Below are 27,053 nucleotides of genomic sequence, written 5' to 3'. Positions count from 1 at the left end.
CACTTATAAAACACACAATGACAAAACGGTTTTAGGAGGTGCTAAAAAGCACCAGGATTATTTATTTTTACTATAAAAAATATATTTGTAATGTACAAAATTAACTGATGAAAAATGCCCAATTTCTTACAGGCCTGTTTCTTTGAAGCACACAGGCTTCTAAAAAAATAAAAACCTGACAGTTAATGGCACAGTATTTATTCCCATACTTCAACACAGGCAAACTGAAAATATAACATTACAAATATTCATGGTTTAAGATGCAGTTCCTCTTGAAAAGATCCTTCCTAAAAACCAAAATGAAATAACCGATGAAGAAACTTAGAAATAACAAGCTTCCGTGGGCTTTCTTTTCACATGTATGCAAAGGAGGCATTAATATAAAGGATGGTAAAACGATGGTTTAAAAGTACTTGGATTTAAAAACAGGTATCGCCACAGTATAAAAAGCAAACTTGCTTCCAACTTAAGAAAAGACATTGCATCTTTTAACAGATTGTTAAAATAAAAAAGAACATGAAACTATGCACACATCCTTGAAAAGGACACGTTTGAAGCAAAGGCATCGTATTACAGCAGCAAGTCTTTCCAGGTTGTTTTGAAGGCCAATACAGAAGGTAGGTCTCTTCAAGAACAGGTGTTTTAACAAGTGGTTTAAATGGGCTTTCTACAGACTTGGCCCTTGACAAAACACCGCATTTGTACGCAAGTTTCAATTAATATACTGTGCTTTTTGGTTTCAAACATATATATATATATATATATATATATATATATATATATATATAATATATATATATATATATATATATAATATATATATAATCTACCTACGAAACTGCTTTGATCTGAAGGGCAAATACTGACAATCAAGATATAATTGCAATTTGCAACTCAAGTGGAGAAATACACATTGAAATGTTTTTCAAGAGCGATCGATTACTATGTTGATTATGGCTTATTCTGATGAAATGGTAAGAACAGCAAAATAAGAAGCAGCTTTGGTAATTTGATAATTTCAAATGGTTTTTATGCTGCTTTTCGATTTTCCCTCTGAAGTTAAGGACCTTACCAAAAAAAAAAAAAAAAAAAAAAAAAAAAAAAAAAAAAAACTTTTAGCATCATATAAAAAGCAAATAGCTTAATAGTACAAATAAGATGCTTCACTGAATGGTGTTTTGGCTTCATAATTACACAGGGGTAAACGAATGTAGAATGCTGCAGCTATTTTCAATTACTGATGACGAATCTTAACAGAGAAATAAAATGGAAAATCTCTCATGACCAATTTAATACAAACCAATTATGCCATTATGCTTACATAAGAGTAAACCCTAAAGTATACAGTTACGAAGGGAAATAAAGACCATTATAGTCAATATGTGCTGCTGCAGAAATACTTTAACTATAATATATATTTTTAAAAAGAAAAGAAACAAAAACAAATAACTGCACCATGCTGAATTACACATTTGTTCCCACATCTATTTTTAAAGTGGCCCACCTAGAACAGATTTAAAAAAAATAAAATAATTTCCTCGAAAATCTAAATTTGGTACTTGACTGCAGTAGCTTTTTACTGCATGATTTAACCCTCACTGACATCAGCCTTTGAATAATTACCAGGCTAATCTTTCAGAAAATGGTGGGATGCGTTTTAAACTAATTGAGTGTAAAAAAACAAAACCAAAAAAAAGCAGAATATAACTTTCTTTTTTAAATGTATTGTTCCCTGTTTCAAAACACTGCTGAAAATGAAAAGTACTGAAAATGAAACAGTGCAACAAGATAAAACACATAGCATATAAATACTCATTTTGTGCAACAACAAAAGTGCCTACTTCTTCAATGTAAACCTGCTGGTGATCGACCAAAGTGAAGCTACTTAAGTTTTGGAGAATCGGTCATATACTGTATCATCTAAGAAAGGTTTGTTGTTTTATTTTTTTCTTCTATTTTAAATACTACAGCACATTACAGACCACCTCTTTTACACTGGACACATTTCTGTGTGCAGTTCCAATGTCTGATTTTCAGCCACAGAGCGCTTGCTGATCTCGAAGGCTATAACTTCATGTTGCAGAGATCCTTGGCTAGAACTTGTAGGTAGGCGTCATGAATGGAACTGAGGAATTTAGAATCATTCTGAAAAACAGAAACAGGGAATTAAAATAAGAGTGGGCTAGCACACGGCACCACCTGCAGACAGCTCTAGGCAAGACAATGATCAAAAACAGGAGACCAGTAAAACATCCAAACTTGTGAAAGGAATAGACACTGATAGCCTGCACTGCTTACCTTTATTAGGTGGATTAAGGTTTCCTGAAGCTGGGTCCTACTGAAGACACTGTATGACGGCTGAGCCTCTGCTGCCAGTGTTAGTGGTGATGCCGAGCTGGGCTTGCTGTCTGACTCTGTGGGCTTGCCTGCAGACTGTTGGAACACGCTTGGGGAGAGGAGAACTAATAGAGACTCTGCAGACGAGACTGAAGTGACCTGGGGGGGCACAACCTGTGGAGATACAGGGGTTTAGTGGGGCTGGATGCTTTGAAGAACCATCTCCTCAAGGAAGAACACAGAGCAGCAGAACAAAACAATAAAGACAGTAAACTATAAATAATCTATAAGCCCCATCTCTACACACTAGAAAAAACAGTCTTTACTGTGGTTTGTTATTACTTACCCAAACAATGAGGCATTCCCTGATTTAAATAAATAAAAAAAAGACTGCTTGTATTATCTACCAGATCATGTCTTCTGCACAGTGCAAGCCACTTAACCTACTTATTCGCAGTGATTTTGATACGACTGCACAAAAACATCCCTTCTTTATTTCTTATGCAAATACACCACAGTACCCAATTGACAAATTACACAATTATAAAGTTATTTTAAATTCTGTTCCTATAAGTAGCACCTGCTTTAAATGCACCTTCTCTTGTAACGGTGCAGTACACTTTTGATCCAAAAGAAAAAGTAAGATCATGGCTAGGAAATCCAGGAAAAAAAAACATCTACATTTTATATTTACTTCCTTACCTGTTTAATATACTATCATGCTCTGCTGTTTCTGCTTTGATGCTACATCTCCCATGCGGACTAACTTCACACACTTCAACCTCTTTCTGAAGCCGTTTGAAAAAGTGCCCCAGGGGGCTCTAATTCTGATCTCCTTGGAAGCTGTATGCTTATAGCCAGTAAGCACAGTAAACGAGGATCTACGCAGAAACAAAAGAGCATGATAGAGAAAACACAACTGCACAATAAACAGGTTCGATTTTTAAACAGAAGGTACATAACATAGCCCCTTAGTAACTTCTAGTAGTTGTAGTGTGTAATATGACAGACAGGATCAGATGGTCAGCAGTTTTGCTCTAAACTGACAGTACCTGAACAGGGGTAGCTGGGATGCAATTCAGAGCTACTGGTTTAGCAATGGACTCTTTGAAGCACTCTGGTGTTGCCAGCTGACTGAGGGATGGCTTGCTCAGTGCCTGCTGAGAGAGCTGGCCGTGCTGCGGCGCCAGCTTCAGTTTGTGGAGGAGGTCTTGACTGAGGAAGCCCATGCTGAGGGCACTGCTTCCAAGCGGGGGCCGAATCACTCCCGGAATGGCGCTCTGTGGGTGTGGGGCGGGGTTCAGCTGCTCTGAAGCTGGCTGGCACACCATGAGGGGGGAGGTGGGCTTGACGTGGGACTGCTGCATCACCTTCATAAGGTCACTGCCGTCTGTACTGAGGTTAGACAGTATCTGAGAGCCAGCAGCCTCTGCTGGGTGTACGGGATGAAAAACAGGGCTGCAGCGAATGCTGGAGTTCGGGAGTTTCTTTATATCTGGTAGGGAAACTGAACCTGGCGCTTGGCGCATGTGTGTCAGAGTCTTGTGTTGAGTTGAGGCAGCAGCACCAAGACTGTCGCCTAAACTCTCCAGGCCCTGTTGGGACACCAACGAAGGCTCGTATGAGAAAGGCTGGGCGAGGTTTTGCCTTCGGAGGAGACCGTCCTGCTGTGTCTTCTCTGGTGTACCGAGGTTTGGGTAGCCCATCAAAGTCTGTTCCTTTGGCAAAGAACTTCCAAATAACTCTTCCACAGTTATCTGTTTAGGTCCTGGGTGAGTATTCTGTGTAAACACAATATTATATATATATTTTTTTTATTTACATTAGAGGAATGCAATATACATGTTTCTATTAATTATGTTACCACCAACTCTTAACTAAATAATGTACCTTTTCTTGCTGTTGAGAAGTGAGTGCATGTTCAGTAGCTTCCCCTGATGAAGATTTATAAGCATTGTGGGCACAAAGCAATTCTGAGCTTGAACAGATATCAAATTCACCAATCTGAGTCTAGAAAAAGAATTAGGACAAATACTTACTATACAAGATAAATGCATTTTTATATATATAGATTTTTTTCTCTCATTTCAGGTCACCACTGTGTACCAAATATCCCCTACGCTGGCTGTCCTCTGCAGGCTCAATAACGGCTATCAATGCTAAATGATAAAAGCCATTTAACACACAACTGCTGTACAAGCAAGCAGAGGCCTGGCTCACCCTTTCATACTCATCCTTTGCTTTGCTGAGCATCTCCAGGATGTCGATAGGCCTGTCTTCAGAGCATCCATTGGCCTTGCTGGGAGTGTGCCTGCCTGGAGACCCCTGCTGGGCTCTCTCTGCCTCTTGTTTTACCACACTGAGAAACACAGCAAAGCAAACAGGTTAGCACGACTTCAATGCAAAGCAGAGTGACCACCTAAACAGTTTATCCACAGCAGTGCCAAGTAAGGTTCCTCCTGTGAGGAAACGCATTGCTACAATCACTTCCAAATACACTATAAAAATAACTAATCTATGGATATTTAATCCAAACTGCAGGTTTACTGAGTTGCAATGCTATTGAATGGGCTCCATGAATTCAGTTTCAATCCTTATTTGAAGTAGAGAAATAGCAGGTGCCTGTTGTGGGAGATTTGGGTTCTTCCTTATATTACAAATAAGCCACCATCATTCTCTTCTTGATATTAGTTTATTTAGCAGATGCTTTATCCAAGGTGATTAACAGGGACTAGAGTGTGTGAACTATGCATCAGCTGCAGAGTCACTTACAACAACGTCTCACCCGAAGCAGAGCCTGAGGGTACAGTACCTGGAAATCAGTGACTGTTCTTCAAAAGAAGCGTGACTGTGTACCATTCCCTTATGCCAAACCAGCTAATCTGCCCCCTGACGGACTCTTCATCTCCCCCACCCTATGAAAGTCACAGTGTCGCTTTCAATTTTGAATATAAAAAGTACATGGAGGGGGGCAAAATATCCTTTCAGAATAAGCTATTAAGTCCATATTAAAATTCCATGGTTTGCACCTTTCAGACTGTAACCATGTGTATTTAATCAGAATAATAAATGTCAGCCACAAATAGTTTTGCATCCCACAGAACGTACGAATTACTCATCACAAGGGACTGGACGTCTCCACTGTGTAGAAATCACACAATGATGTTAAACAAATACAAAATAAAAAAACTCCAAAACCTGCATGGTAAAGTAAAAACCTCAAAGAGAAATCATGATGGTGTGTCCTCGGATTGGAAACTCACAGTAAAACGCTACCTGCGTCGTTTATTAGTGTTGAACTACAACCACCATCTCTTATAATGCGTGATGGAATAACGAAAAGCAATGCAATAAATTAACAAATCAGACACTTACTGTGACATAAGCTGTGCTATTCGCTGGCAGTCGTTCTTGTCATAAAACCAGATGCTGTATATGGACACTGAGGGAGAGGGAAAAAAAAAGGACTTAAAAAGAGATTTGCAAGCTACAATGCCTCCCACCACCTCCTCTAGGTTCTTAACCATCAACGTTCATTCATATTTATAAAAAAAAAATAAAATTCAAAAGATGTAAATGACCATTTAAAAAAAGTAAAGCAGGCAGCAGCCTACAACTTCAGTTGTTTTCTTAACATTTATACCTTGTGATATTAATGAGACATAAAAAAATAAAATCTTCCAGACACAGTTATGATATGATCTTAGCACTAGTCCATTACTAAGAAATGGAGAGAATTGGCACAACTGTGAATCTGTCTAGAACAGGCCGTCCTCAAAAACTGGGTATCCAGGCAAGAACGGCACTAGTCAGGCAGGTCACCAAGAGGCCTATGGCAACTCTAAAGGAGTTAGTCTTCCACGGCTGAGCTGGGAGACACTGTGCATAAGGCAACTATAGCCCAGGTGCTTCACAAAACTGGCCTTAAAGTCTATCACTGTAGCGCGTGGGAACTCAGACGTAGAAACATTTCTTGCCGTGCCTCTGGTAAGTGAAATGATAAACTGTCTCCCAAAGTCAAACATCAAACCTCCTACACATTCTAAATGCCTCCCACTGACTTTAGGCTTATGCTGCATTCTCTTAAAAAACAAACTGCATGTGACGCACAAACTATTAGGTGAGCAAAATCTAAACTCCTTTAATAGAAACCAAAATACTTAACATTTAACAAGCAATTAATTCTTGCACTACTGTTCATTCTGTTTCGGAGAATGGCAGACAAACATCTGTTCAGGACAGGCAAAAGATGTTGTAATGGGTTTTGCATCCTGCAGTAAAAAAAAATAAACTGGCCACTATTTTTAGCAGCTTCATTTTCCACAGCTTTTTGAGCTGGGCTGAATCACTCTGCCAAGCTTCACTAAAATGTCACTTCACAGACAGCAATTACTGGAACACAGTTTTAAGGAGGGTGGGGTGGGATGGGGGGTCACGGGAATTACAGTATTTTCAGCAAGCCATGAACATAAACTAGAAACGTCACCTCCCATTAGGGTTGTTAGTGAAAATGCTAACTTCACTATAAAGCCATACAGATAAATAAAATTAGGAAATGCATTAATAAGTTATAAAATGTTTGGGAATTTTGTGACAGATTCTGTGGATATAATGTGTGTTGTTTACTAAGAAGGTACAACCAGTAAAATTCAGCCAGGAAAAAGGCACTCCTCCACTGCAAACTGGATAAAAATGGTACTGCATCACCCTAAAAGATTTTATGGTTTTAAAATAAAACAAACAGGGCAAATGAGGGAAGGAGGTACCGAGAAGGCACAGCAAGGAGGAGGAGCAAGCCGAGTGTTTGATGTTTCTGTGTCTAAGAAAAATTGATTGAAAGATAGATCAGCACAACCAGGAGGAGGGGCATAAGAGCAGGGGAGGCCCTGCAGTGCTGACAGACTGCACAACACCCCTGGGGCTGCAAGCAGACATGGAGTGCACTTACTGGGGCTCTGAGCAGTTTTACAAATGGCAACTTTAGCACCAGGATCCATTCCTTAACTGGGCTTCATTACCTTGTCTATCTGGCTACCTTGCATCTGTGTGTGGTGATGTGGATTACTTGGTGGCATGACAATTTGGAAACTCACAAACCACATGAGAGATACAACATAAACAGTAGCTGGAAATAAATTGATAATTCCACACACACACACACATATATATATATATATATATATATATATATATATATATATATATATATATATACACACACACACACACACATATATTCCAAATGCACAATCATTCAAGGATTTAAAAAAACAATTACTATACAAAATCAGCTTCATTCAAAATCTCAAACAATTTGAGAAACAGTCTGTAGTAAAGCAGGCAACCCTTAACTCTGCTAATGAGGTGCATTAGCAGATTTCTCTATTATTACAACTCAAATCCTAGCAACCGCAGAGTTCACTGTTTTAATGAGTCTATCTGAAGACTTGTTTTGGGTTTGCAAAGCATGCAAAGTGGCAGCTCTATCCCAAAACCATTATAGAAGCCCAGCTGCTATTTGCTTAAACCAAATCAGCAGGTTGCTTTGCACCACTCCTCGCCGCCACCGATCTTCTACAGTTGTGATAAAAGAAAGACCTCCCATCCAAACAAAAAACACTCTCCCACTGGGGCTGGGTCAGACCAAGTTACTGTAGCCTGTACATTGCCCTCTGGTGATGGGAGAGACATGGCAGGCTGACAATAACATCAGTGACGGTTCTCATGACGGAGGCAGTGTGTGCAAGTCTTGCATCGAAAAGGCACCTGCAACAATTTGTTTCAACATTACTTAACCAGATGACTGAAATAAATAAAAATGAACTATTACCAAGAATGCAGGAAGAATATAAGCCTTCGACATGGCCAGGGTATAGTTTCACTGTAATTAGCACCGAGTATGATACAAGGCTATGAGACACGGAGCTATGTACTGAACAGGAACCTAAAATTAATATTGGTTACATCCCCTGCATCTTATTAGTTTGCTGCCTAAGAATTATCCCCTTAAATACAAAAAGCCAACATACGATCATGGTAGAGATCATCAAACCACTAAAATAGCTGCCCTCCCATCAGCTCCTAGCTCTTCTGACTTAGGATAAATTATTATTTAAAATCGTGGTTGATATCAGAACTATAACACCAGAAATCTGTACTAAAAATATCACGAAAAGTGCTTATTAATTGAGATGAGCTGTCTCATATAAATACTGTCATGAGCAGTTTGCTGAAATAATCTAAAATCACTTCAAGGCAATTCACAGGAAAACACCTTTATCCTGCTAATTCAGAGCTCTAAAATGATGTGCAGCAGAACATACCGGCTGTGCTGGAACATCTCGTCTTCCTTGGACAGCACGTAAATAACATTACTTTAATACTGCTTTTTAAGAGCACATTTTCTTCTATATTAAATGTATTTTTACCCTATTCTTTACCATGGTTAAAGAGCTAACGTCTCTAATAGTCGTTCAGCTTTTTCTCTTTTCTTCTCACATTTTAGTATTAGGAGGATTTAAGTAACGGCTGTACAGGGTAGGCTTCATAGAAGGAATCTTTCCTTATATGGAAGTGGGGTGTTATAAATTGAGACTTGAGAAAGTCCAGCAGCTAATCGCAAAATTCTTCCACAATGGAACCAATTATGTACTCCAGCACTGCTCATGACATGCCTTTAGTAAATACATTACAATGCAAAGAACAGAATGACTTAATATGCTCTTAGAAAATGTAGCGCAAAAAATGTAAAAGAAACTGAGAATTAACTATTAAATTACTTAAAAGTAAGGTTAATGCACAGGGCGTGAATTTGAATGATTAAAGGTAGAATTCATACTCAAAGCCATGCCTGCCAATAAAGAATAAGTAAACAGACTTTTTTTTTTTTTTTTAAGGATCACCAAGAGATTAGTTCAAAATTACACACAGTAGAGACTGTGATTTATTTTTCACATCCTCATTATTGTCATCATTCACCACAAATCTTTTAGAAAAATGCATAAAAATAAAACCTTTCAAGCACTGACTCAGCCTACAAAATGCGACAGGAATCACTGTAAAATGCCACGATGCTGGGCACCAGGGAGCTTCCTTTAGAACATCCACGTACATTGATGTAGTTCACAGATACAACTGCATCCAATTTCAACTTCGTCATTTCTCAACACATTAGTACATTAATTTACAGTAGTATACAGATCTCATCTTCACAACACGATTCAGCCATTTTGTATCTTCTGCAACTGATGGTAAAATGTCCTTTAACTGGAATAAGCCACATCGTACAGTGATTTCCAGAATATATAACATTCCTTATTTATGCTGTGAATGACAAGAGCTGCCTCTGGTTACATAGAACCTAATAATGTGCATCTCTTCTATACTACTGTATAAAAAAATATCACAGTGTACTATAAAGAACCCTACCGAGGTCTACAGAACAGCTCTTTATTATGCACAATCCGTAGATATTACTCAGAACTTCTAGTCATAGTTGTAAAAGTCTAAAATCCAAGCTCCACCCTCTAAACACAGAAGGGGAAACATTGATATGTAACAAAACAAAATGAACACTAGTAAGACCATTTTGTAACATGGAGAGATGTAGAGATATGGTGGAACATGTCTTGCTGTAGACCCCAAAAGGATGTTATCCCATTTAGACGAACATCTGGCTGTTAAACTAATGTAACAAGGTGGATGCTAATGCAAGCAGCAGCTGTGCAGTATGATTGACATGATACTATTGAATACAGGATTTTTATTTTTTTTTACATGGGCATCAAATAGATTTACACAATAATGACAACTGCCCTGGTGGCTTGGTTTGCTAAAAGAATTCAACCAGATTCTGACAAATCTAACATCAATCTATTTAAAAGAGGTGTGTCTGAATAGAGAAGTTCAATGAAAGGGGATGAATCAGTCAAGTAAAAATATTCTTAGTAAATTTACATAGTTGTACTTGCTTGTACAGAGAGCAACAGCTTTTTGTATTGTTGGTGATCAATTTGCCATTCTTGGTTAGGAATGTAGTCTTCACACCTTGGATGCTTGGAGATGCAGCCGAGATACTCGGGCTAGCTGCGAATTCTGGTTAAAGTTAACTAGAGGCATATATAGGAGGATATATAATTAAACTCAGTATTGGAGGAACAGAAAACAATGCTTTTAAAACATATTTTAATTTCATGTTCTATGTTGTATATAAAACTGGAGCATCACCATATAATACTTGAAAAACCTGCATCTCACTCATTCTACAAAACCTGTACCAGTTGGCAATGTAATCACTGCCATTATGAGATAGATAGACAAATATATTTTTTTTACCCCTCTTAAGTACAAATGTTTTTTGTTTTCTGCAAATGAACAATTGTGCGAGGCACTATACAGTCAGCAATGTCCTCTAAAAGGGAGTCACAAGCCTTGGCCTGTTTGTTCAACACATACTAAGCGAGCCAGTACTTACAACTTGAATTTCTATAGAGAAGAAATGGGTCCTGGAGCTGAAACTCCAGGTCTTTGTTAATGGGTTCAACTAGATTCTTCATGTTCAGCCGATTCATGATTGTAAAGCCATGGTATGGAATGGCATACCTGCAGGTAAACAAGTGTAGTCAGTGATTGAGTTACGTATTTTTTTGCTAAATCTTTATGAAATACAATAGAATTCTGAAGCCCAGTTGCTCAGTTCTACAGAAGTTTGCACACTTTCCCATTTAATGAATAAAAGAACTGAGGTGGGGGAAGATTAATAGTTTGTTTCCTGATTCTGTCTATCATGTTTAGTCAATCATTCACTTGTACTTTCTGCAATACATCTGAAGGGCCTTACTGTCCAACATTCCCTATAAGACTACAAAATCATTGCGTCTCAATTATTCGATACTCAAAGCTCTCTGGTGTTGAGATAGGCAATTAGGTTGCTTTTAAAAAAAACGTAGATTTCCACTGCTGAGTAAGAAAGCTACAGACCGACATACAATATAAACTGGACAGTTTCAAATTTTAGCAGTGAATTCTTCAGCTACTATTCCTCATTCAATTAAACACTTTCAAAATAATAAACCTAAAAACCTGTAGCAGATCAACACATACACACGTTTGCTATCAGGTTTACCCTGCAAAACAGTTAATCTCAATTTTTATAGAGCACCTTCTCATGTAGCTCAAAGAAGCTGAAAAATATTTTTTTACACTAGCTTAAGAAATTCGTTTCACTTAATATTTGAGTCATAAGTAAGAAGCACTGCACAGAAGCTTAGCATTGTGTACAGTATCAAGCAGTGGCACTGGAACCATTTTTAAATTGGGTGTACTGAAAGCCACTGAACAAAACTGTACCCCCTGTATATGATGGAAGCCATGCAAAACCAAAGGGGTGCTGCAACAACACCAGCACCCCTAGTTCCAGCGCCCTTGGTATCAAGTCAGATAAGCATTTTAAGTGCAAGTCTTGATTGAGGTCCAACTGCAAGGTTGTTTTTTCAGTAAGTCACAATGTAGAAATCACACACTAATCTGGACTGGAGCTGAACAAACCAAAAGGGCTTGGACCAAGATATTCTGCTAAGTCTTTCTTACATGTACACAATTTTTTAATACCTTTATTTTACTAGGCAAGCACATTGAAATTAAAATACCTTTTACAGGTGCGACCTAGCCAAGAAAAGCAGCAGCAACACAATAAAACACGGTACAAAAAAACAGATACAAAAAAAACCAAATAATACTGTCAACAATCAAACATTAACAAGTCTACTCAACTACTTAAAACATGCACAACTCTCAAGTAGATAATCGTGCAGCTTACTCTTGAATTGTACTAAAGTTATTCAGGACTGCAACTTAAGTTTAGATAGTATGTCATTCCAAGACCAAGGAGCAAATTAAGCAAATGATCTTTTAGCAGCCTCTGTATAGTAAAATTTAAAAATGAGGCAAAACAGTTAGACAATACAGCAGTCAGGTTCCATGAAATAAACATAAACACTTAATATTTTTGAAAACCAACCTGGTGTACACAAATAAGGTGCCCTCGATATCTGTCTTCTCCTGTAACAGGGCAAAAACAAATACAAAATGTTAATTTTAAGTACAGCATTCCAGGTGAGCTGTAGAACACAATCTAATACTCATTATGTACTTAATTTAGGAAATCGATGCCCCAAATCCAACGTGACATTACATGTTAGGCTGAAGTGACAGACTTTGTTGATCTCATGCGCTCAAGCTAACCCAACAAAAAATCAAGCATCAATATTATTATTGGACTTTGGATTCGAAAAGATAAACCCTATTGTATCAATCATAAAAGCTTCTTTAGTATCTTAAAGCACTGTAAACTAAGTGTCAGCCTGTTACCAAAACGTTCAGAACATAGTAACTACTATCTGGTTACACCGACACTATGTTCTCAGCCAAACGAGGAGTCAAGTCTAACGTTTACGGGTTACCATTCTATCTTGGTAATATAATCTTTAAGTCTATAATTAATGTTCAATGACACGACATGAAAAATACAACTATACTATTTTGATTTTTATATATATATATATATATATATATATATATATATATATATATAATATATATATGTATATGGCTCGACAAAAACAACGCAGCTCATAAACCATTACGTGGCTTTTGTAGAAAATAAACAATTGATCACAATTCCATCGTACTTTGACCCGTATTGTCGTTGCTAATTTTTTTCCCATGTCATTGACCACGTCTTGCCTTTTTATACATCTATCTAGCAGAAAAGACGAACTTGTATTTTTGTTTTGTTTTCACTCCGAGTCTAAATCGGTGGACACAGAAATCTCGCCGAGACAGCTCAGTGCTGTTTTTAAAGGCGCACAACGTGATGTTTCGTAGCCGCTTACCCATTCGTTTGCTTGGGGATTGAATGTGTAAAGTGCTACCTGCCCGGTAACATCGACAATTCGGTTAATGTAAGGATCGTGTTGTTTTAGTGCTGCTAGACTCATATGCTGTCCTGCTGTACTAACCGCCTCCATCTTGGATTCTGAATCGTGGACAAGCACACTACAGAGGCACTTCTATCAACACTACTCCCCACACCAAAAGCGCGCAGAGGCGACAGCAAATATCGTTCCTACCTTGATAAACGACTTTTATGTTCCGATCTAGTGCCGTGTTTTTCTTGCAAACCAATGTTTTTGGCTGAGCAAAAATAAATAAATAAATAAACAAATAAAAACAACAAAAAACAAAAAAAAAAAAAGTTATCAAATTTTAAATTTGCTTATTTCACAGCTTGCGTATGTTTTTTTTTTTTTTTACCATGCTTGTCTGTGCTTTGCCATGCTTGTCCTATACAGTGGCTTGCGAAAGTATTGGCCCCCCTTGACATTTTTCCTATTTTGTTGCCTTACAACCTGGAATTAAAATTGATTTTTTGGGGGGGTTTGTATCATTTGATTTACACAACATGCCTACCACTTTGAAGATGGAAAATATTTTTTATTGTGAAACAAACAAGAAATAAGACAAAAAAACAGAAAACTTGAGCATGCATAATTCCCCCCCCCCCCCCCCCCCCCCCCCCCCCCCCCCCAAAGTCAATACTTTGTAGAGCCACCTTTTGCAGCAATTACAGCTGCAAGTCTCATGGGGTATGTATCTATAAGCTTGGCACATCTAGCCACTGGGATTTTTGCCCATTCTACATTCCAGCTCCTTCAAGTTGGATGGGTTCTGCTGGTGTACAGCAATCTTTAAGTCATACCACAGATTCTCAATTGGATTGAGGTCTGGGCTTTGACTAGGCCATTCCAAGACATTTAAATGTTTCCCCTTAAACCACTTGTGTGTTGCTTTAGCAGAATGCTTAGGGTCATTGTTCTGCTGGAAGGTGAACCTCCGTCCCAGTCTCAAATCTCTGGAAGACTGAAACAGGTCTCCCTCAAGAATTTCCCTGTATTTAGCGCCATCCATCATTCCTTCAATTCTGACCAGTTTCCCAGTCCCTGCCGATGAAAAACATCCCCACAGCATAATGCTGCCACCACCATGCTTCACTGTGAGGATGGTGTTCTCGGGGTGATGAGAGGTGTTGGGTTTATGCCAGACATAGACATTTTCCTTGATGGCCAAAAAGCTAAATTTTAGTCTCATCTGACCAGAGTACCTTCTTCCATATGTTTGGGGAGTCTCCCACATGCCTTTTGGCGAACACCAAACGTGTTTGCTTATTTTTTTCTTTAAGCAATGGCTTTTTTCTGGCCACTCTTCCGTAAAGCCCAGCTCTGTGGAGTGTACGGCTTAAAGTGGTCCTATGGACAGATACTCCAATCTCCGCTGTGGAGCTTTGCAGCTCCTTCAGGGTTATCTTTGGTCTCTTTGTTGCCTCTCTGATTAATGCCCTCCTTGCCTGGTCCGTGTGTTTTGGTGGGCGGCCCTCTCTTGCCAGGTTTGTTGTGGTGTCATATTCTTTCCATTTTTTAATAATGGCTTTAATGGTGCTCCGTGGGATGTTCAAGTTTCGGATATTTTTTTATAACCCAACCCTGATCTGTACTTCTCCACAACTTTGTCCCTGATCTGTTTGGAGAGCTCCTTGGTCTTCATGGTGCCGCTTGCTTGGTGGTGCCGCTTGCTTGGTGGTGCCGCTTGCTTGGTGGTGCCCCTTGCTTGGTGGTGCCCCTTGCTTGGTGGTGCCCCTTGCTTGGTGGTGTTGCAGACTCTGGGGCCTTTCAGAACAGGTGTATTTATACTGAGATCATGTGACACTTAGATTGCACACAGGTGGACTTTATTTAATTAATTGTGTGACTTCTGAAGGTAATTGGTTGCACCAGATCTTATTTAGAGGCTTAATAGCAAAGGGGGTGAATACATATGCACGCACCACTTTTCCGTTATTTATTTTTTAGAATTTTTTGAAACAAGTTATTTTTTTCATTTCACTTCACCAATTTGGACTATTTTGTGTATGTCCATTACATGAAATCCAAATAAAAATCCATTTTAATTCCAGGTTGTAAGGCAACAAAATAGGAAAAATGCCAAGGTGGGTCAATACTTTCGCAAGCCACTGTACTTAGTATATTTGATTGCTTTTACCATGATATGCCACAGTAAACCTTTACAACAGCTATTCAGTGTTTGTCGTTGCTGCAAACGTGTGTTGAGTTTAAATAAACAAGCTGGGCAACAAGTAAAGATGTGTGTTCAATTCGAAACTATCAGTTAATTTGATATTATTTGACTGAAAAAGCAACCATATTGAGCATCTGGTCTATCAAGGAGTCAGACAAGATGTTTTTAGGGGGTTTTTTTTTACCCTAATTTATCCTGGAGGACTAGAAGAACATCATATACCAGACATCTCTAATACAGTGTGCCCAACTCAGCCACCTGCTAATTTACCATGGAGCCCCATGGCGTAGAGATGACACAGACCATGAAAAAACCAACAACAAGCTGTTTCTAATAGTGTCTACTAGGCTTTTGACCTCCCCCTTTATTCACTATTAATGAGATAATTTAATTCTCAGCCAATCAATGGAGACTACGAGGAGTGAGCGCTAAACCCCAGTCAGTTTTCTGACTGAGGTGTGGAGCCTGCAACACCTACACTTCAATTAAAATGTCATGAATGTTCATTGTCATGAAAGACGTTTCTGTTCTGAGTGAATGTTACACACAGCCCGTTACAGGCTATAATAGCACTGTTTAAATTAGTTTAACCATATTCTTAAAATGGATGACTGCCTTACAACTCGTCATAAACCAGAGCATTAGGACCAGAATAGAATCAGGTTTAGGGATGTAACACAGAGTCACACAACGTCCAGATAGCACACTTTCATTTTGTTTTTCAAATAAACACATTCAGCCTGCGTTGGATGGGTAGGTCAGAGGCAGCCCTCCTTGCTTTACTCAAGAACATTAGAAGGATTAATAATTCAAAGCTTATCTACTACAAACAATTATCTGGTGCAGACAGGTAATCCAATATCCTGCTACCTCCCAACCTGGAGTGCATTTACTTCATGATTGCGGGAAGAAGTGTGACAAACATTTCTGCTTTTTTGTGCTGCTATCACACACACACACACACACACAAAAAAGAAGATGAATGGTTTTATCCTTGTGCTTCCCGGTCACTGAGGTGAGGTCACGTTCATTTTTCAATTTCAATGATATTGCATTTGTGTCATAACCTGGACTACAGTTAATGTGGCTTGGATACTGTTTCGTGTAGACAGAGTGATATATAGAGGGCTGTGAATGGGAATGCATACAATATTTGCAATGCTTAGTTACCAGTAACACAGCCATTACTTGCCTTGTATTGCACATATGCCTGAGTAGCTTCATATGTGATAGTTCTACACATTCAGATTTGGTATTGTATTTTTTGGTGTGTTGGCTTCCAGGCCTTTTAGGGGTTGTGTTGCTCCAATTTATTTTTCAAAACATCAAAAAAGCTAAAAGGCACTTATGTTAGGCTGTTAGGTGCCCTTTGCAAAATCTGGATAGTTTTAATGGAACTCTGTGATGTGTTGGCAATTTTTCTCTAAATTAATAATTTTAATATTACTAACAATCTTGGGATGAAGTGTTTCAAGTTATCGAGAAACACATGTATTATTAAGTGATATATTCAGGTAGCATTAAGATCAGTTCTTCAGATGTGTAATATTGTTTTAAAATAAATGATCAAAGGCTACGTTCATATCATTTGGTAATGTGGTGTAAAGTTAGAATATATCAGCTAACACCTGAAGCAGTTCTTTTTCATGTTGCTTATCAGCGACTCTTGCTTAGCAGTATCTAGAACACAGTGTATTAAAATGCTCTACTGCTTCATAGTTCTGTACAAGCTAGAACATATATTGTATTCTTATTGTTTACATTTAGAGGGTGACTGGGTTTGATAGTTATTGTTATTGAAAAACTGGGAACACTTTCAAATGCCATGTTTATTAAAAATGTAGCCAATTTGAAATGTCAGTTAATGTCAGCAAAGCATGGGTATAATAAATAGATTAAAAAGCAAGGTGCAACTCCTACAGAGTGCAGGACCTCTACAGAGCATAGTCCAGTTCACTGAACATTATTACAACAATGTTTCAAATAACTTCAAACAGGGTCAAGCTTTTGGATTAAATAATATTATTGACATCTAATACCAGGCTAGCAAAGTTAATTAGGATATTGTATTATTATTATTATTATTATTATTATTATTATTATTATTATTATTATTATTATTATTAGCAGCAGCAACAACAGTAGTAGTAGTTACAACACTCATTTTAAAACATCTTTCATACTTTTAAATGAAAATAACAAACAATATTTGTTCTTCATTTGAGGGAACCGTTACTGAATTTAATGCTGGCCCTTTAAGACTCGCAGTGAAACTGTTAGTCAATACCAGTTCGCTTTGCAAGCTCTGAATACAGTAATGTGTTAGGGTCACTATCTCATGCGGATTAACCCCTTCCCTAACCCGGCGCCTCTGAGTTGGCCCCCTTTCCCTCAGACAATTGTTATAAATGATTCAGCTATTTCAAATGGGTTTTACTACAAGTAAAACCAAGTAAAATGGAAAACAAAAATAAAAATCTGTTTTATTTAGTTACAGTATAATTCCTAGGTAGCAGAAAGCTCCAGATACAGTAATAGTTTGTAATAGGATGACTCAGCTAAGGCTGAAACAAGATACTAGCGATCCACATACAATATCGTCTTACACCTATAGATCGGCTACAGCAATTAACAGCAAGCTCTCCAAGAGTGCTCAACTTCCGTACTGTGTCACGTGAAGCAGCAGTGTAATCACGTGGTAATAAAGTGTGAGTGACGATTCAATGCAACTAAAGCAAAATGCAATTATTATTTGATTCGTATGGATTATTTTGCAGACGCTTTTATCCAAAGCGATTTACAGGTGTTAAAACAGGGCAGTACATATACTGAGCATCAAAGGAAACTTATCACTTATATTTGGATAAAATTCACTAGATGTGATCGAAAAATGACAAACTCTATTTTACAGCAGGTGCAGTAACTTTTCCATTAACAATTGACATCACAAATATGCTGCAAAATGATCTGTCGATCTTGGGCAGGTGTTGTGACTCTTGGTCTCCCAGTTCATGGCCTGTCAGTGATAGAGTGTGTCTTGTTATACCGTCTTGCCAGGTTTGAAATTGTTGGCTGCGAGCACCAAAGATAAAATAGGTCAGAGGCAGCCCTCCTTCCTTTACTCAAGAACATTAGAAGGATTAATAATTCAAAGCTTATCTCCTACAAACAATTATCTGGTGCAGACAGGTAATCCAATATCCTGCTACCTCCCAACCTGGAGTGCATTTACTTCATGATTGCGGGAAGAAGTGTGACAAACATTTCTGCTTTTTTGTGCTGCTATCACACACACACACACACACAAAAAAGAAGATGAATGGTTTTATCCTTGTGCTTCCCGGTCACTGAGGTGAGGTCACGTTCATTTTTCAATTTCAATGATATTGCATTTGTGTCATAACCTGGACTACAGTTAATGTGGCTTGGATACTGTTTCATGTAGACAGAGTGATATATAGAGGGCTGTGAATTGGAATGCATACAACATTTGCAATGCTTAGTTACCAGTAACACAGCCATTACTTGCCTTGTATTGCACGTGTGCCTGAGTAGCTTCATATGTGATAGTTCTACACGTTCAGATTTGGTATTGTATTTTTTGGTGTGATGGCTTCCAGTCTTTTTAGGGGTTGTGTTGCTCCAATTTATTTTTCAAAACACCAAAAAAGCTAAAAGGCACTTATGTTAGGCTGTTAGGTGCCCTTTACAAAATCTGGATAGTTTTAATGGAACTCTGTGATGTGTTGGCAATTTTTCTCTAAATTAATAATTTTAATATTACTAACAATCTTGTAACACAGTAGTGTGTTAGGATCACTATCTCATGCGGATTAACCCCTTCCCTAACCCGACGCCTCTGAGTTGGCCCCCTTTCCCTCAGACAATTGTTATAAATGATTCAGCTATTTCAAATGGGTTTTACTACAAGTAAAACCAAGTAAAATGGAAAACAAAAATAAAAATCTGTTTTATTTAGTTACAGTATAATTCCTAGGTAGCAGAAAGCTCCAGATACAGTAATAGTTTGTAATAGGATGACTCAGCTAAGGCTGAAACAAGATACTAGCGATCCACATACAATATCGTCTTACACCTATAGATCGGCTACAGCAATTAACAGCAAGCTCTCCAAGAGTGCTCAACTTCCGTACTGTGTCACGTGAAGCAGCAGTGTAATCACGTGGTAATAAAGTGTGAGTGACGATTCAATGCAACTAAAGCAAAATGCAATTATTATTTGATTCGTATGGATTATTTTGCAGACGCTTTTATCCAAAGCGATTTACAGGTCTTAAAACAGGGCAGTACATACACTGAGCATCAAATGAAACTTATCACTTGTATTTGAGCATCAAAAGAAACGTATCACTTATATTTGGATACAATTCACTAGATGTGATCTAAAAATGACAAACTCTATTTTACAGCAGGAGCAGTGACTTTTCCATTAACAATTGATCTGGCGATCTTGGGCAGGTGTTGTGACTCTTGGTCTCCCAGTGCGTGGCCGATTGCAGGAAGGCGCTGCTTTCTTGACAGATGTGACTGGCATGTTGTTTTTTGTTTTGTTTTTTCTGTGATTTTTAAAATTGATTTTATTCAAGCTTGCAGTTCAACAGTTGAAATCACTCCATATCCAGTGTCCAATCAGCGGTCTAACTAATTGGGTGATTAAGTGCATACGCTTCAGTCATAGTTACTCAAGGGTGAACAATCGAGTGATTAAAAAGAAACGAGACATTTATATACTTTTTTTCTTCAAAAATAAATGTGTTATAATAGTGATACGTTTCTTTTAATGCTGGGCATACATATTTGTAATGCAAAATCCATATTTAAATACAGTTTAATAAATCCAAATTAAACTATTAAGATGGAACACGTTAGGGTTACAACAGTTGAATCTACAATGACGTAATAGTTGTGCAATAGTGCAAGGATAGTGCATCAGCTGAGGATCCAGTGACGTAATGCTGAGGTCAGGAGAATACAGGAGGGGTAGATCAAGGTAGATCTCCAAGTGCATTCTAAACAGGTGAGTCTGTAAAATTCACTTAGAATCTAAGAATTATATTTGAAAATATGAACTTTATATACGTGTCATTCTTGTAAAGTATCCAACAACATCACAAATATTAACAGAGAAAAGAAATTATATATTTTTCTTGTATTTTATCAAGCTGGAATATGTAGATAGAGAGGTAAAGCCAATGTGTCCTCTAGTACTGGCTACTACTAATTCGTGTCCCGTGTGATAGCTCTCTGTATGGTCTAGCTGCAATGAGATTAATCGTATTCATAGTTTAAATTGAGATTCTAACACTATATTAAAAATCTTTCACTCCTCGCTTCAAAGAATCAGATCCCATTTGACAAGTAGCAAAAGGAAAGCGCTGCCCTTGACAAACCTTTATTTTCGGGTAAAAATAAATATTTCTTTATTTATTTATAACCAAATGCTGCAGTTCCCTTTATACCCGGTAGAGAGCAGAAGTTCGACCTTTTAAATGCTATCTTCTTCTTCTTCTTCTTCTTCTTCTTCTTCTTTCTTCTTCTTCTTCTTCTTCTTCTTTCTTCTTATTATTATATTATTATTATTATTATTATTATTATTATTATTATTATTATCATATTTGTTGGAAAGTCTATACAAAGACGATGTCAGCTGCACTGCTTACTCTGTTATATAACCAAAACTATTAAAGCCGATTTATAGTGGCATTTCCTTAGTGTGCCCACCCTCACTCCGACACCAAGCAGGGGAATCATTTATAGCTCGGAGCAGGTGTCAAGGTATGCCTCCCCCAAAACGCGATACGATCTATTATCTTTTTCCAAACTAAGTTCAAAATTGTTTCAAAATCATTCTGTTCTGATTTGCCAGTGTGAAGATGTTTAAGTCAAAAACTTATCAGCGATCAAGATTTTACAGCTCTGAATTTCTCCTGCTTGGTTGATTTATTTACTAATATGGCAATGCTTTATTTATTAATTTATTTTTAATGTCGGGCTGTAGCGGGTCTCTATAATTGAGTTCAGCGAGGCAAAAGTTCGCATCCCATCGTTCTGCATTATAATCACATTGGAATACTGCACCGAGCGACCTGCTCGGCTCGGAGATGACTATTTTCTTCCTCGTTGAATGACAGCGGTTGCTTAGAAAGTCACTGAAACGTCACTCCACAGGACCAGAACCACATCCTCAAATACTACAATTCAATGCCATCTCCGTACAGAAGAAAAAAACACGGGGATCGACAACTGCGGACCCGCTGCCAAGGAAAGTTTTCTGCAACCCGAATGTGCAGTTTATTCAAGGGGATTTTACAAAACGTTTTTTTTTTTTTTTTTTTTTTTTTTTTTTTAATGACAGTCTAGGAACAGAAATAGTAGTTTTAAAAAGGCTTGCATTTCATTCTCCACGACTGGATATTTATTTCATTTAATTTCACGCCGGATGTTGCAATATTATATAATGTTGGCTAAAACTCCCAGGGATGACTGTTATTGGAACCGCTTGTGAAGGAACGAAATCAATATTATTATTATTTTGTTTTATGAAAGTGTTAATGTGGATAGGAGAATGCATGAACAAGAGACACGGAACGAATTTAAAAACACCGTGCTGTGGGCTGTGTTGTAATCAGTGGACGCTACTACAGACGCGCTCGTGGAAAGGGTTAATTAATGCATATGTGTCTCTATTGCCCATAAGCTAATGCCTTATATTTTGCTGTTTGCGGCTGGACCTACGGTTTTTTTTCTTTTGCAATGACAATACATTTTTTTCTTTTCATTGAAACTGTGGAAAGTTACAGTCAGCTGGATGTTGAGTATTGAGAAAAGGTAGGAAATATAAACCCGAAAACTAAAAACGAAAAGTTAGAAGGTACTCAGTAACAATTAATTTTAAAGGCTTTAAATTAACCTATTGCATGACTTTTCTATCCATGTGTTTAAATATATAATTTAGCTATAATGCAAATAATTCTAATACCTATGATATTGAGTTAACCTAGATTATGTAATCTCTCTCTCTCTCGATATAGATATATTTTACCACAATAGATACACACACACACGTTACTATATATATATATATATATATATATATATATATATATATATATATATATATATATATATATATATATATATATATATATATATATACTGTAATGTGTATCACCTCCATTGCGGTAAAAGGGGAAACAGGATTAGGGATCCGTCTGCTCCCGGGGTGGTTCTATATAGACACACCATGCCTATAGCACGTTCTGGCGTTCGTCTTGATTGACAAATGGGGGTCCCATTGGGTGTTTTACGCGGGTTAATGTGGGAATGTTCGCCCGGGCAGAGCGGAGCTAATTGTAACGAGTGGTCTGGTACGGTGTAAACATTTAAAAGGCAATAAACACTTATTTGTACCCGAACAAATTGGTCCAACAAACTGCTGAACCTTTTAAAATTGTACTTCGAGTCAGTCGCGATAGAACTTAACGCACTGACAAAAAACGTAACGCGAAACCTTTCCAGAACCTTAACCAGGCAATAGCACCCTCTGTTTCGCTGTGCGCTCTTCGGAGTGCTGTCTGATGTAGCCGCATTTACACATCACTATTTGGTGAACTGACGTCTTACCCGTCGATATTTTGTTTTGTTTTGTTTTACCTGTAATGAAAGCTTTTAATTTTCGTGAAGTTTTTTTTTTATAAGAGATACGGTGTAGGTGATTGCATTCGCTTAGTTTTGGTCTGGATCTTTCATTGTACGGACAGTATGCTTCTGAAGTGTCACCTTATCTTTACTGTATTCACGTCGAGTAGGCTAACTGAAAATAACCTTCAGAATATCATTCTGAAATGACGCTTGAATACCAAGTTTGGAAAACGATAAGATACAATGTGGATTTACTGCTGCTATCTGTTGTCAGAGAAAAAAAAATACTGCCATAATTATATAAAAAAGATGAAGTTGAGTACAACTGGCATGATTTATGTGAATCTAGTTAGCGGGGTTCAGCAATATTTATACATGTTTGTGCTTTTTTATGGATTTATATTCTTGGACCATTCCATGCATTACTACAATTCTTTGTTTTTATGTATTCTATAGGAGGCCTGGCGGTTTATTTATACAACTGATTGGAAAAAGTGATTACAGTTTCAAATTCACAGGATGCTGTTCAGTGACATGTGTGTCATATGCTTTGATATTGTGATGCACGTTGCATAACGTTTTCCGTAAATAATAATAATAATACAAAGGATGTACATGCAGTGTCATTTTAATAGATCTTCAAAAGAGAGATGATGCCAAACTGGTTTTAAATGTCATGTGTGATCAGAATGAATTGAGTATATTGTCAGCTGCCATCCACAGCACTCACCCACACTGTGACACTGTTCTGTGTGGACAGCAGGCACCTACAGTCAGGAAGGACAGGGGTGTAAAACAGGTACTTTTATACCAACAAACAAATTGATATTTGACCATTACTGTCTTTAGACTCCAGGCTGAGGCAAATTAGACCCAATGTCCAGCTTGTGCCTACTGGGTCTTACTTTCTTGATTTCTCATGGTGCTTGTGGCCATGAAAAGTGCTCTTAGTTATTGTGCTGTATTCTGTTTGTATTGTTATTGATTATGTACTTTTTATTTATTTATTTATTTATTTATTTTTAATTCACAGGGGCGAATTATGCCAGCAGCGCCAGAGTTCTTCTCCCTGGTGACGTACCAGTCCTTAAGTCAAACCGCTCCGCACCGTCCAAGTCAATTGCTCTCTCCTGGTAGGCAGCGATTGATGCTGCTAGACAGGCCAAGGCTGCACAAACCATGAGCACCAACACCCCCGCACCTGTCGGATCTCTATCCCAAAGAAAACGGCAGCAGTATGCCAAAAGCAAGAAGCAGGGCAACAATGCGAACAGCAGGCCTCCCCGAGCACTGTTCTGTTTAACCCTCAACAACCCTATCAGGAGAGCCTGTATCAGCTTGGTCGAATGGAAGTATCCTTTTGTGTTTCTCCTGGATGTATTTCTTTGCTATGTGCATGAGGGATTTGCGACACGGTAGGAAAACAAACCATACGTCGACCGCACGCTATTGTGAAGTAGTGCAGAACTGATCAAATACTCATACTATTGCTTTTACCGTCTGGAATAAGTTCAGACCTGAGCTGGACAGAGGGCATATGTAACCCTATATATAGAGAGAGAATAATGGCTGGCAGCTTGTGTATTGTAATTCTGTAAACCCATCAAGGAGATCTGATGGAGATAGAAACAAACAAGTTCTCGGTTCCCAGCTGCGTTGCTAATTTAATGTACTAACAAACTTAATTTGAACTAAGTGGGTATAATGGGTTTTTTTTTTCTATGATTTGCAGCTATCAGCCACTGATGGATTTAGTTAAAGCAATCCATAAATAAATGCTTTTTAATATCAGTTCCTGAAGCTGTAGAAAAGGTTATATTAATGTAAATCTCTAACTCTAGTCTGTAGTATACATATAAAAACAACCATCCCCTGAGCACAGTGTGTGGATGTTAAATATGATCTTGTATGGTTTGAACAGCTGTCATCTTTCAGCATTCCTACAAACACGATTGAGGTGATGGGTATAAATGAATATCGTATTTACTGTAGGGATTCAGAAAGAGAAAAGCGTTTTTCCATTCTTCTCCCAGGATTGTGAACAAGTGTGAAGCTACACTGTGATGCTGTGCGGTGCAGCTTGAGAAATAACACTCTTATTTTTGCTTGTCTTTTTTCACATTGCACTATGCAGTGAAATGTGTGATAATATAGAGGTTTTGATTGTAATCCCATGACTGTCTCTCTGCACACCAATTTCTCTAAAGTCCCACAGTATGTTAGGTGTTGGAGACAGACTTGCATTCTTAAAGAGCTGCGTGAAGGATTAGAGCAGTAGAAAATCGACCAGGAGCTTTGATGTCAGATTGAATTTGACCTGTGCTCTTGGGGTTTTATAAAACCCTGGTAGAATAACATAGCAAATGACATACATTCAAATGAGGTTTGCTTGATCTGCTCAGTCAGCCCTCTGTTGGCATGACTGAGTAAAAGCGAGGCTTTTTTAAAACTGTGCTTTCATATTCTCAGAAGACTATTGTAGGTTAACACCACCTGAACTCATTTCATGAAAGACCGGCATTGCCATCGGAGCACATCTTCTGCCTCTTTAATACAAATCCTTAAGACCTCATCCGCTATCAATGTGATTTTTGTTTAACTTTACTGAAGCCCTGACTCTAACTTCCATTACAAATTTCCATGGCAATCATTTGACATTTGTATGTACATGTCTGAATGTTATATGTGATTATTGTATTGCACTGTTGATGTATAATTTCCTTAACCATATGCTCAGGCCTTTTGATATCTTTATATTAATTGCAATTTTTGCCAACTGCGTGGCCTTAGCTATTTACATCCCCTTTCCCGCAGATGACTCCAATTCAACGAATCATGATCTGGTGAGTGTTCCTGGTTTCTTCTGTTTTATTTTGCATGGTTAAGTTGACTTTCCAGTGGTACCACAGTGGTAAAAACACATTGCTGTATCTCATGAGCATATGCCCTTCCATCCCATTTTATAATGGTGCGTAGGCCCCCATTCATCCAAGCTATTTACTTCAAAACACACCATTTTTGTGAAAGGAAAACTGTCATGAAATAAGTGGGAAACATTGCAGAAGGATAAAGTGAACTTGTTTCTTTTTTAGTTGTGTAACATATCTGTAGCGTTGAAGAGCTTTGACAAATTGAAGGCACAGTGTTTTAATTGGGGCATGGTTTGGAAAAGGTGATCGTCGGTGTTTGCTGAGATGACTGCTGAATTGTATATTCTTGTCTGCTTTTTGACTTGTTGGTTTTCTGCTGAGAAACAAAGTGGCTTTCCACAACATTGTTCCATTTTCTTTCTTGAGAAATATGCCTGTGGCGTATCTTTTAAGAACATACAGATGCACACAGAAGTCTAATGCAGATGTGTCTGTCCTTTACCAATTACCAAAGGTTCATCAGCAAATGCTTTGAATGTTAACATAATATTCTTACCACTTTTAAATATTGACTACACTAAATACTAAGAGATTTTTTGAGCAAACAATATTTTTGAACCACCACTTGTTATCTGTTCACCAAGGTGAAGCTCATTATACACGCTTCCATTACAAAAAGAGGAATGATTGAGCGGAAGCTAGAACTGCCAGTTGAATTGCATTTCATTAGAACCGTCCAGTTCTGGTTGCCTACATGCTCGGAGAGGAACGATTGCATTATTTATCCGGAGCTGTCTTGAGACTGTGCCAACTGCATGACCAATAAACAGAATAAATGTTTGCTCTGAATTGTCCTTCTTAATACCCTGCAAAGGAAAGGTGTCGATTTACAAATTGAACTATAAATCATTTAAAGGATGTTATAGAATTAGTCATGCCTTTCTTAATTTGATAGAAGAATGGCCATGTTGATAGCTTCTGTTTCTCCGAGCATGCTGCCCTGCCCGTCTTAATGCAGACTGAAAGATTGTCTGGTTGTGTCTTGTTTAATAC

The 27,053-nt window shown here is 37.9% G+C and overlaps 2 protein-coding genes across 3 annotated transcripts in view; one reads left to right on the top strand and one right to left on the bottom strand.

Moving 5' to 3' along the window:
- Positions 1 to 844: 844 nt before the first annotated feature.
- LOC121298471 (mRNA-decapping enzyme 1A-like) lies at positions 845 to 13,376 on the bottom strand. 2 transcript variants are annotated; one of them, XM_041225594.1, is made up of 9 exons: positions 13,230 to 13,376; positions 12,356 to 12,396; positions 10,811 to 10,938; positions 5,713 to 5,779; positions 4,558 to 4,696; positions 4,228 to 4,347; positions 3,390 to 4,118; positions 2,299 to 2,511; positions 845 to 2,145 (listed from the first exon to the last, which is right to left on the bottom strand). In XM_041225594.1, exons 1-9 carry the CDS (start codon positions 13,362 to 13,364, stop codon positions 2,065 to 2,067), a joined length of 1,653 nt encoding a protein of 550 aa, XP_041081528.1. In that variant the 5' UTR covers positions 13,365 to 13,376; the 3' UTR covers positions 845 to 2,064. The 2 variants fall into 2 exon arrangements, with proteins under 2 accessions (XP_041081528.1, XP_041081529.1); XM_041225595.1 differs by lacking the exon at positions 4,228 to 4,347.
- Positions 13,377 to 18,754: 5,378 nt separating this feature from the next.
- Positions 18,755 to 27,053, top strand: part of LOC121298208 (voltage-dependent L-type calcium channel subunit alpha-1D-like) — a 64,649-nt gene continuing 56,350 nt past the window's right edge. Inside the window, exons 1-3 of the mRNA XM_041225170.1 lie at positions 18,755 to 18,820; positions 24,164 to 24,482; positions 25,868 to 25,973. Of these exons, the coding sequence (XP_041081104.1) occupies positions 24,310 to 24,482; positions 25,868 to 25,973 (279 nt within the window). The 5' untranslated portion in view covers positions 18,755 to 18,820; positions 24,164 to 24,309. The remainder of the gene's footprint in view (positions 18,821 to 24,163; positions 24,483 to 25,867; positions 25,974 to 27,053) is intronic.

This window comes from Polyodon spathula, chromosome 23 (genome assembly GCF_017654505.1).
Source record: "Polyodon spathula isolate WHYD16114869_AA chromosome 23, ASM1765450v1, whole genome shotgun sequence".
NCBI classification, from domain to species: Eukaryota; Metazoa; Chordata; class Actinopteri; order Acipenseriformes; family Polyodontidae; genus Polyodon; species Polyodon spathula.
This window is presented reverse-complemented; position numbering and strand designations above follow the sequence as displayed.